Source organism: Montipora capricornis, chromosome 10 (genome assembly GCF_036669925.1).
Source record: "Montipora capricornis isolate CH-2021 chromosome 10, ASM3666992v2, whole genome shotgun sequence".
In the NCBI taxonomy this organism is placed as follows: domain Eukaryota; kingdom Metazoa; phylum Cnidaria; class Anthozoa; order Scleractinia; family Acroporidae; genus Montipora; species Montipora capricornis.
Genome location: NC_090892.1, coordinates 72,354,309 through 72,366,808, shown reverse-complemented (window position 1 = coordinate 72,366,808; position 12,500 = coordinate 72,354,309). Strand labels below are relative to the sequence as shown.

Below are 12,500 nucleotides of genomic sequence, written 5' to 3'. Positions count from 1 at the left end.
GTAAGAAAGTCTGTTAACATAGGAAGGTAGTCCACTCTAATGTCACATGGAAGAAGCTGTTGAAAAAAAAAAAATAATAATAACAAAAATCAATTTCAAAGGAAGGAGAATTTTCAAATAACAGTCAAAACAACCAATTGTCAAGCCTGCATCTGATGCTTATCAGCAGACTGCATTCAAAAGCATGATCTCATGAATGATAATATTATTTGGGGGAATTAACAATAACCAATGTCCTTGAATACTACTGACAAGCCAAAATTGTATATAAAAGCATTAAATTATACATGCACTTAGCTTTCTTTTGTTCTTGATAACTCCATAAAATTTATTAGTATACACTCTTATAAAATAAAGAAATAATAGTGTAATCGTACCTTTATGAAATCTGCCAAATGCTTTAGAACTCCGATTCTCACCTACAAATAATGCGACAGAAGTTCAAATTAAGATACAAGGACTCTTACCTCATACAGCAACACAAGATTACTCCTTATGAATCTCCCCTCCCTCAGGCGATACCGTAATTTAGTGCCCAAGAGAGTTAATGTTAGGGCTTTTTTAGGGTAAGCCTAACCCTGACCCTAACCCTTTACTTGCAGTTTAAATTATGAGGAGTATGCAAAATGACCATAGTAAGATATCTATGACAACTCTAGATCTTTTAGCCCAATCAAACGCCCTGGGATTCCCCTCAACTGACAAGTAAAATCGTTTGGCGTTAGACAGAGTAAAATCTATTACAACTCTAGATGTTTTAACTCATTCACACCTCAAACGCCCGAGGACACTCCCCATCGAGGGGTAAAATTGTCTGGCGTTAAACAGGGTAAAATCTATTAAGCGCCACTCTCAGGGGTCAATGGGTTAAACAAATAACAAAAACAATGTCTAGAATTTACTGGGTTGCACTATAGAGTATGGCCTGCTATATTTCACCAATAAATTGTTGTCGTGTAGTACATTAACACCACTCCTAATGACACAAGCTTTAAAATTTTTAACTTTACAAATCAATCCCTTTCGGGTTTAAATTTCTGAATAAATAGGCCTCTGGGGTAAGGCTACATCAATGGTTCATTCCTCTTGTTCCTGGCAGATCATAGCGCCATCAGAGTTTCCTAATTTGTTTACTACATGTAGGTAGCCAGCGGCATCTATCAATGGCATCTCTTACAAACTTTATCCATAAACTTCACGGGAAGTTCTAAAACTCACATGGATTATTTATAGACAGTCTGTACAATGTATATTATAACATCTGATAAGATTTAGTAAGAGCATGGTCTCGAGTCTTACCTCATCCAAATCTTTAAGGAAGCTATTAAAAATTGGTACCAATTCAATTCTCGTAATCTCACCACCAAGAACTAATGCAAGCTCATGGATAGAAAATGCCAATGTTCTTCGGACTTTCCACTGTGAAACAACGAGCCAGGTTAAGTGAAAAGTGTTGCACTAATTACAACAACATGTACAGTGTTAAAATAAATTCAGGTTGTTCTGGGTTATGATCAAGATAATTTCATACTTTTACATGAAGTAAATTACAATGGATGTATGAGATCCAATCATTTATACACATACATGTATCAGCAAAGGGGCATTCCGAAGTTTTGTCTAAACTTAATGTTGCATGTCTTTTCTTTTATAGTAGTAATTTTGTTGGAATAAATTTAATTAGATGAATGGCCACTATCAAGGTAGTATAAAATTAGTGCAATAAAATAATGCAGGACACAGCAGGGTTTCTGAAAGAACAGCAAGTTTTTGCAAATTTCGTCACCATAGAACCAGTTTCATGTCAATTCTCTGCCCAGAGTATGTATGACAGGCACAATAAAAGGATCTCTGAGAAAGTTAAGTCTGCCACAGGGGCACCCAACGTCAATTTTCGGTAAATATCTGTTCGGAAGACGCTTTGAGATCTAGAATTTTCGGAACATTTGCTGTAAAATTACTTGCTTGCCTACCTGTCCTAGGATTTTCGAACATCTAAAAACTGGTATAATTGCTTATTTTTAACGGATTTTTACCCTAAAAAGGTCACCTAGAATTTTCGGGAGCCTTTTTTCTGGCTGAAATTTTCGAAAAGGTAAGTTTTGATCCCTATAATTTTCGGATCACTAGACTTTCAGCTAGGAAATCCGAACAGATGAAAAATTTTTAGGGGATAAAAATATGCCCATATTTACCGTTAAATACCAAAAAACGTTTCACAATGCTATGTTTAAGTGGATTTAAACTATATTCTTGTTGGGTGCCCCTGTCTGCCATGGTACATTCAAGAAATAATACAAGAGAATAACTGTTTCTATGCTATTTATCATTTTATTTATGCACGTTTTCAGGTAATTGTATACTTAACCCTGTAGCCCCGAATTCATACTTAACTGTCATTTTCAGTGGCTTGATTAAATGGCAGGGGGTAAAAAGTATCACTGTCACTCAAGACAATTAACATTTCTCAAAACTAAAATTGTTTATTAATTTAAATTTTTATAAGTAGTTTTTTTGAAACACATTTCAGAATAAAAACTAGCGATAAAAAACGACGTTTCGATCTCTCTGAGATCATTTTCAAGTAGTAAAAGAAGCGAATAAAATCTGCATATATAAGTACAAATTAAGACGTGAGAATGTCCAAAGATAAAATATGTAAATACAAGCGCTAAAATGTAAGTGTTAAAATATTATATAAATAACTTGCACGGATTAAATCTACATGACTGTTGGTTAAAACGCTAAAGCGTGAGTGTTAAGATACCAAAACGCTATAAAGAACTATATAAATAACTTCGCACGGATTGAATCTGACTGTTTGTTCAAAGTTGGTTTAAGCTCCTTTATAAAAAGCATTTCGTAGATGAGGCAATCGAATTTACTTTCGCACTTTCTCAAGATCTTAAAGTCACGATATATGTCACTCTTGAGAAAGTGCGAAAGTAAATTCGATTGCCTCATCTACGAAATGCTTTTTATAAAGGAGCTTAAACCAACTTTGAACAAACAGTCAGATTCAATCCGTGCGAAGTTATTTATATAGTTCTTTATAGCGTTTTGGTATCTTAACACTCACGCTTTAGCGTTTTAACCAACAGTCATGTAGATTTAATCCGTGCAAGTTATTTATATAATATTTTAACACTTACATTTTAGCGCTTGTATTTACATATTTTATCTTTGGACATTCTCACGTCTTAATTTGTACTTATATATGCAGATTTTATTCGCTTCTTTTACTACTTGAAAATGATCTCAGAGAGATCGAAACGTCGTTTTTTATCGCTAGTTTTTATTCTGAAATTTAAATTTTGTATTTCTTTACAAACCTACCTGCATGTCAGATGTGAGAAGTTCGTAGGTGTCCCTTAAACAAGGCCAGTTTTTACGGCCAAGAGTTAGAGATACTGCAGGCAAACTAAAGGCACAATGTCGCACAATTTCTGTGTCAATGGTCTGTGCTTTTGCAGGCTCAGTCATAGAAATGTAATGATCCAGCAGGGGCTGGGGAATAACATCCTGAAAAAAGGAACACTATATTCTGACTGTTTTTAAAATAAAATCACAATTACAAATTTCAGTAGTTATTTTTTGACTCACACATTTTCAGTAGACATTTCTTAGAAGCTCACGGTAACAATAACCTTTTGAAAGAAAGCCAATTTAGATTTTTAAGAAATTGCCAGGGCAAATTTGAGTGTTTTGTTTTTGAATACTGTTCATCAAGAATCTAAAGCCTAATTTAAATACCCAGATGGACTCCATAAGTGCTAAACGTTTTTAATTTTTTTTCTTTTTCTTGTGTTACACCTTTTTTAATCAGCTATTCTTATTAGTAATTAGTATGTAAATGAGAGTGTATTACTGTTTTGTACATCACTTTCTATTTTGCCCTTTGATCTAATAGTCTCTCATTTCATTCTATAGTTTTGCTTATGTGTGGTTTTAGTTGGATTTTGTTCGTCACCTTTTCTTCTATCACCATACTTGGTTGTTTTATCGGCATTGTAGGATCAAAAGTCAGGATCAAGAGTTTTGTAATCTTTATCCAATTGACTTCTCTATTACCTGTGGAAAACCCTTTGGAGCCTCCTTAATTTAAATACGATATGCAGAGAAAGGGAATAGGGTTTCATTACTGACATTTATTTTGATGCAATCATGTATTGTTCCTTATTAATGTTATTTCTTTCTTTTAAGATCTAGGCAAACTATTATAACAAAGTTGGATCCCACATCCAACGTTGGATGTGAAAGTTGAAAGAAAGCCAAAACATCCAACAATTTTTCTTTGAAACAGTACAAGTTGGCTCTAAATCTGAAACATGGTCTTTGCATAGAAATAAGAGTGCTTGTACTAGAGCTGTTAGAGGATGCACAAATGACTACGTCAAGTGAAGAAATACCAGGGAATGGTCAAGACAATCTACACAGTTATCGTAACAAGATACAGATGTGTTTAAGGAGATGATGGTAATGAGTTTGCAACGACTGGTCTCCTGAATTTTTAAATGGTTAGGTTTGGGTTATGTCTTGTGGAATCTTTCCCCACTTCAACACTCACTCTGGCTGTTCATCAATAATAAAAAAAGGATTTTCTCATCGTTATCTTTGTTGCAAGTGATGCTAGGGGTCTTGGCTTGAGAACAGTATAGCAATTTGCGACTCGTGTTTCCTCTCAAACTACTTGCTGGGAATGATGTTTGATCAAAAACAAAACAATTTTCCAACACCTACACGTAAAAGAGCAAAACAATATGCAAAATGGGTGGCCGAACAGTTAAGCAAATGTCAAGTAAGGCTGCCCATGGCTTTAAGTACCTTATTATGTATTTTAACACTTTAAATTCTATGGATAATCAAAATTTTAGGATACAAAATTCACTAGTACCTGGACAGGAGGAGCTACTATGTGATCAGCAATGAGAAGATCTTCCTCAAATGATGAAGTGTGTGTCAAACTAAACTTTCTGTAATCATCATAATCAAAGCGACCTAAACCATGATCCACATGGCGGCCACGAAAGTCATCAGTTAGTGAATAAAGTGGAATGCTGTCATCCTCATCGCTCTCATCATCCCCATGCATAAAAGCCAATTTGGGATGGTCTGTCTGCAGCTGATGATGATGATAAGTAGTGCTGCTATGATGATGACTATCTGAGGTTCCACTAATTTCACCTCTGCTTATCATACTTGCTGCAATTAATTCCAATGTGTCATCTCCACTGTCGTTGTTTTCCGTGGGTGCAACATCCTCTTGCTCCAAGTCAACATGAGGTAAAGGGTCCTCCAGTAAAGAAATGAGTCAAAGTACTTATCATCTACTTCATCAAGGTCTGTAGTTAGATGCTCTTTGAAATTATTTCTGAAATCTTTTGGACATGTTTGATCAAAGGGTTTGTGTCTTTGTCATTTTGTGAATTTGTATGAATATTTGTTTCGTGGGTAATGATCTCTGGTGGTGAGATGTACCCAGAGTCTGTTGTGCGTGCCTCAGGTGATGATTGCCTGTCATCTGGATGGCTATTCTCCTTACTTGATCCTTCCAACGAACACACACTGAAGGGAAAGAAATTCAAGTCAACTTCATTGCATCTTTCAAAACCAAAATACCGGTAGCTTGGAACCAGGCTTAGAAGTGAAATGAGACAAAAACTTATTCAATAGAGAGGGGAAGGAAGTGGAGCCTGAAGTTACCCACCAGCAATTTAATGTCAGTGAGTCATTTACGCTCGCCTGTCAAAAAATGATCGTGTCCTAGCCAATGTCATCATGGATACATGTACTTTTCTCGGATGTGTGTCAACAAAAAAGAGCATGCAAGTGAGTTTCCCAGGGAGGAAAAATAGTGCAATGCAGAGGGAGAGCAAGTTGTTTCAGTTTTAAGTGGGGAACTTTAAACTGATATTGATTTCCCCTGAAGGCAAACAAGCGTGCATCATTTTCATGAGGTGACTGACGATAAGTGACCAAAAAAAAAACACTCACTGCAAAGCTTACAGGTGGCTGGCACATCTTCAACTCATTTTTCTCATCAAGGCAGACAGTCATAGTAGTAGTGCTACTATGACCAAAAAATCCATTCTTTACTGTCTGACAGTAAATGAACTTGTGGCCCTCAATCACATCAGGCCACAATACCAGGAAGTCTGTTTTCAATCAGTGTGTAGTCCCACAGATATTAAAGTGCTACAATGACCAAAAAAATCCATTCTTTTTTCGTTTGGATTTCAAAACTATGTTTACTGAACACTACTGTAAAAGTCCCAAGTTGCAGGCCTTGATTTCAAATGGACACCTTTTTATTTGAACTGATAGCCTGTCATAACTACCCTGAATGCACTGCAGGCTGCGGATCAATTTGGTGCATAACGAAATTACTGAAATTCTAGTAATCTCTGAAAGCCTTTCATAACTGTCTCCCTCTTCATCGAAGGCAATCCGCCAATCAATCTTTCAGGCCCTGAGTTTGAATGCGTTATCTGTTTACCATTTCATAATAGGCCTTTTGCAATTAACGATCACATGGCACAAAATCTGCCATACTGGAGGGCAAGCTCATTATTATTCCCCCACTGGGACATTACAACAAAGAGACCTGAACCAGTCAAGCTTGACTTGCCTTTGTTTTAATGTCCCAGTGGGGGAATGATAATGAGCTTGCCCTCCAGCATGGCGGATTTTGTACCATGTGATCATTAGTTGCAAAAGGCCTATTTTATCATAGTATTCCGTGTCTATATTATTTTGTAAATATTTCAGTTTGAAGTCGAACATAACAGATTGCAGTAACAACACAATGAGCTCATGGTGATGTTTCTTGTTTGAGAAACAGGACAAGCTTACAACAAAAATATTCCAATTGGAACACGCAATTGAGCAATAGTGCCATTTTCAACACAATACGAAACCATTGTGTTGCATCAAGGGTGTAAATAGGCCTTTAAAATCTTGAGAGATCTGGATGAAGGAGAAAATTAAAGACCAACTAGTTTAAGAATGCAATGCACGTGTACATGACTGAATTAACATGTCTAACATATTTATGAGAGATAGATAGATAAATAGTTAATTGATCAAAAACATGGCAGCCATAAGCTGAATTACGTATGATTTACACTAAAATCAGGAAAGCTTAAAAAAATCTGAAAAATATTAAAAAGGAAATAATTATTTACATCATTGCCTTATTGAAATAGTGATGGATAAAACTATTGTGAGTGCGGATGGTATTGATAAGCTACATTTTACATGCACATGCTGAAATTTTAAGCTGGCGAGTAAATGACGCCACTTTTCCCTGGATCCCATGCTCTGAGGTCCAATCAGTCAGTTTCGAACAGGAGCATGGGTGGACCGTGAAATCCAAAACTTACACTCAAAGTAAACAGCCTTTGCATAAAAATCAAAGCTCAAAATTTTGCCAGTCAGGTGTTAAGCAAATACACTTTCACAAATTATCTGAAGAAAAAAGGAAAGGGTGCGTTTTTTTATGATGGCAGCACTTTAATATTATTGACAAATAGAGCAGATATCTGGCTCTCCACTTACTCCTCAGCTGTGGAATCTTCAGCTGTACTTTCACTTGTCGTTGCTTCTCCTTCAGTTTGTCTTGGTAAACCAGGATTTTCAAGTTCGCTTTGTGGTAAAGCACACAAAATTCCTTCCTCGTTTACAAAAAAACCACTTTCAGCAGGGTCAGCAAACGTTGAGATAAAAGGGCCAAGACTTTGATATGCTGCCATTTGTACCTGTAACAAACATTCCAAATGTAAGGGGGCTTTTTGATGACTAAACATATTTCAGGCCTGTCTGTGCAAGAGTTGAGACAGCTTACAGAATTTTAAATTAAATTTTAAAAGATTTCTTTTCTGTGCTCTTCACAGCATGGTGTTGTGTTGGTGCTTCAGGGGGTGGCCATTCTTGGATTCATTATTTGCAGGATTTATGCACTTTTAATTACTTGAAATGTGGCTGCAATTAAAAAAAATGACTTTCACATCTTCAGTTCACATGGCCTGCTCCTGTCTGACCTTGTAGCTCAGTCGGTAGAGCAGCGGTGATCTAACCCGAAGGTCATGGGTTCAATCCCACCCTGGCCAGAGTTTTTCTCTGTCCTCGTGTGGGCCCATTTCCATTAGTAGGGCTAACACTCACTCACTCACTCAACACTTCATATGGGGTATGAAACTAGCACTACACATTACACCCTAATCAGTTAAGTCTGTTATACATATGACGTTTCTTACAATGTTGTTTTGCGTATACAACTCTGATCAGGAAAAAAGACACCAGATGTACATTTCTTCTGAACAGGATTGCAGTATAGTTTCCAAAATAATAATACAAACCCATCTTGACTTGTCACACAGCAAACTGATGAAATACTGCGACAACTCAGTTTTCCTCATCGCTTTTGGGCTTGCTGTAGATACACTCATATAACATTCTGCACAAGCCTTTGTAGAGTGAGGACAATATCAAAAACAATAGAAAAAGTGCTTTAGTCAATAATCATTGCTACAATGTACATGTAAGGTTTGCAGTTAAAATGAACTCTCAAAAGGTAGGTACATTATGTTGTAGTTCAATTTTATTCCCAGTTTTAATTTTTTTGAAACCAGTTCTCAATTTTTGAACCAGTGCAAACGTTTTAAGGAAGTCCATTTTTTTCAAACCAGTTTATTTTTTTTTAATAACACCAACCACTTCAACATACTCGGACGTCTTTCTGTAATTAAGTAGAACTCTTTATGGAGTATGTATAAAATAAAATAGAGAAATCATTTTAAGATTATTATGGTGGATTGTTGTCCTATCAAAGACCAACAAAATTCTAGTTATTAGGGTCAAATGTTCAGCATGGTGATTTGAGTTAAGCACTTACAGTCGAACCTCCCATAAGCTGACACCATCGGGACCAAGGGTAAGTGTCTGCTTAACGGAAGTGTCTGCTTATGGGAGGTAGAAAAAAAAAATTGCAATTGAGGGCATAATTTATAATACACTGTGCGTGACATCATTTGATTTCTTTGGGTTTTTTGTTTGCAGTTAAAGTGGGTGTTGAGTTTCAGTTTGTCACACACACCCTTTTATTAGTCGTCGTCGTCACATGGAAATGTGCGCAAGTTGTTTTTTGGCTTCATTCTTTTCAAGCCATCGGCGTAGTGGAATTCATATGTGAGTGATCCTTTTCTTTGGTTTATCTTTATGTTAGTTTCATGGCACTGTCTTAAGATAGTTGTATACAATTTCTTCGTATCGATAACGATTTGGTATTGATTTGGTTATGTTTGTCGCCTTAGTTGTATTCATATGGTTTGTCGGTTTAATTAAGCTCTAGTTATATCGATCGAGTTAATCTATTCTGATTTGGGTTAGGGTTTGGGTTGAAGTTCGGCGAATTTTGAACAGTCGATCTCTTGAATATGTAATCATTGAATCCTGACCCTAAACCTAAACCTCTTAAGAAGACATGCAAATCCACGCAAGATCTTGAAATACAAATTCTATTCGTTGGAATATCAAGACCAGGATTCGGTGAAACACCATAGACACTGTAATATCAAGCGGAGGGTCATGTAGCCGATATAACGCGCACTCTGATTGGCTAATTGTGAATGAATTGTAGGGCATTATTCTCCCGTAATTCCCATGGGCCAATTACGGGCTTGCAAAAACAAAGCAAAAGGTAATTAAAAAGCCATATAATAAACTACTTACTACGTTAACCTCACTTGCTCGGGACCGTACTGGGGAATATTGGCCCTCGTCGTTTTTGTACGGACCTCGCTGCACTCGGTCCGTACGGTCACGACCTTAGGCCAATATTCCCCAGTACGGCCCTCGTGCTCGGTTAGTAAGTAATGCACAGTTCTAATCTTGTAGGAGAAATAAGTGATTGGATTTTTCCAAACCTGGTTATTACTCGAGCAGAGTGGTTTTTCAAGATCAGTTATTTTCCTAAACGCAAGTAACGTTGGACATCATTTCACACAAAAAGACTATAAATGTGATTGTTGAAATATGCCAGAATCTCTGTCAACACGGAATTGCAGACATTCCAGGCCTTCTTTGTTTTTTTGCGAGTTTTACAAAATATGTGAAGCAGCAAGGCATGCACTGAGAAGGAAATATTTACCTGAAACCCAACCTTTGTACATTAGTGTTTTGTCTCTCGCTCTATTTCTCTTAGCTTTACAGTGTTCTTTATTGAAAAATTTCTCTTCTTCTCCTTCCTCGGCTTCTCTCGAGGCTTTCTTTGCTTAAATTTCTCAAATTTGGTCACCTATTCTCTTGTGCTCTTTAACCTTTATCCTGTTGCTCTTCACTAATATAATTTCCCGGCAGAAAAACGTGAGTTGCCAAATGCAACGCGGCTGCAAAATTTCCCGCTGAGGAAAATTGCCCAAACAATCACAGTGACTTTGTCAGACAAACATCTTTGCTTAAAATAAGCACTTACCTTTCTGACCCCCCAAACTCCATCTTGACACAACTTAAAGAACACAGGAAGCTTCAGAAAAAAACAAAACAAAAGAAACAAACTTTAAAGTAAATTTCAAGTGCCCATAATGTGAAAATTTTTATTTTCCTATTATTTTGAAAGTCTATATTAAAAAATTAAATTTGGTGAAAGAATTTTTCGATTCTAAAGAGACAAATTTTCTATGATTTTTTAAAATCCTACTGTTATTTGGTACACTCCTTCCGCTGGTCAGGACTGTCAAGGGCTCGCTGTGACGTAGACTAAGGAAGCTCCCTAGAGTTTTAGGGCAGCTCGTAAGCTGGGAACTAGTGTGGCCTGTAAAGCCTGAATTGTGCGTGTTTTTCTGATATTTGTGACCTCAGGGTGACCAAATCTGTAAAATTAACTGCTTATTCTCTTGAGTTCCCTTTGGTGATTTTTTTAAAAAACTGAATCAGTTCTTACCACATACAGTTCCTATCAAATACCCTATAATTACTTTTTAAAACCTGTCAGAGGTAATCGACTTTATTTGGAAAAATGACAAATTACAGAATATTGGCAAAACCGTCTGAACAACCTTGACTTTTTACCCTTCCAAAATGTCAGGCAATATCATTTCCATAATGTGGCAGAGACTACCAAAAATTCACGAAAGGAAAGTATAAATATTAGGAAATTTAGGACTAAAATAGGAATATATCTGCCTGACGTAAGATGTGCTGTTGGCATGGTAACTGCCACAATCCAAAAGTTGACAACCCCCAAAAAAAAGCCCTCATTACATTCGTACTGGTCAACTCTACAGGAAAAACTTGTGCCATGTAGTGAGGGTATTCACAAATACTCTACGGAGCCACCGTACAGAAGGCTTTTTGTCGTGGGTTCTTTGTTTTATAAGTGATCAACTCCAAGGTATCGCTCTATGATCGTTTTGAGTATTTTGCAGTAAACAAAAAATATATCATGTGGTAATGTCAATCATCAAGGAAAGTGCCTCTGAATCCTGAAGAGAATACAGCAGAGAAAATGAGGATTTTCAAAAAGAATTTTTTGGCAACTAGTTGCGGCCTCAATGAGTCAGGCAGCGCTATAACAAGTTGCAAAATTAGTGGAGACATTTCACCTTCTTGGGGCGCTATTAATTTACCTATTATCTCCCACACTTCTCCCCCTTATCCGTGGTTTTGGTTGTTTTTATGCTTATTTACTAAAACTCTTGCCCAAGAACACAACACAATGTCCCGGGCCAGGCCCTGAACCCGGACCACTCGATCCGATGTTGAGCACACTAACCATGAGGCCACCGCACCTCCCACATTTGAGACCTATCCGGAAGTTTAATCCTGGTGATCGTAAAATACGATTCGCTGTTTGGAATGCCCAATCCATTAATAACAAATCTTCGATCATTTGTGATATTATTTTATCAAATCATTTAGACATGTTTACCGTTACAGAAACTTGGCTCTGCTCTGATTCTAACACCTCTATTCCAAGCATTTTGAATTCACTTAATGACTTCATTGTTTGGCAAGTCCCTAGAGTCACAGGACGGGGTGGTGGTATAGCATTCTTTGCTCGTAAAACATTCACAATAACAAGAGAAGCAAATGCTGTTTTCAAGTCCTTCGAATACACTGATCTTTTTGTGAAAAACAAAAATTTCGGTGCTCTATTTGTGGTAATTTATCGACCACGGCCTTCAAAGAAAAACAATCTTAGCTCAGCTATGTTTCTTGAGGAGTTCTTGCGTTTTTGCAAACAACATACTTTGGATGGAAGACCCTTAATTATTTGTGGGCATTTCAATAATCATATTGATAGCTCCCCTAACAGCGAGGCCCGTCAGTTCATTGACTTACTAGAGTCTGCCAATTTATTTCAGCAGGTATCTGGCTCTACTCATCGCCGTGGTCATACTCTTGACTTGATCATAACGAGGAAAGATGAATCACTAATAAAGGAGGTTCAAATTCTGCACGATACCTACTCCGACCACCGGGTTGTCACATGTAAACTGAAC

At 37.0% G+C, this 12,500-nt stretch overlaps 1 protein-coding gene across 1 annotated transcript in view; it reads right to left on the bottom strand.

Moving 5' to 3' along the window:
• LOC138022305 (serine/threonine-protein phosphatase 4 regulatory subunit 1-like) overlaps positions 1–12,500 on the bottom strand; it is a 63,567-nt gene that overhangs the window by 15,902 nt on the left and 35,165 nt on the right. The window contains 10 exon segments of the mRNA XM_068869412.1: positions 1–56; positions 378–419; positions 1,300–1,419; positions 3,337–3,522; positions 4,895–5,292; positions 5,295–5,402; positions 5,405–5,565; positions 7,558–7,757; positions 8,358–8,465; positions 10,472–10,522. The exon segment at positions 1–56 is cut by the window's left edge and continues 45 nt beyond it. Coding sequence (XP_068725513.1) covers positions 1–56; positions 378–419; positions 1,300–1,419; positions 3,337–3,522; positions 4,895–5,292; positions 5,295–5,402; positions 5,405–5,565; positions 7,558–7,757; positions 8,358–8,465; positions 10,472–10,522 — 1,430 coding nt within the window.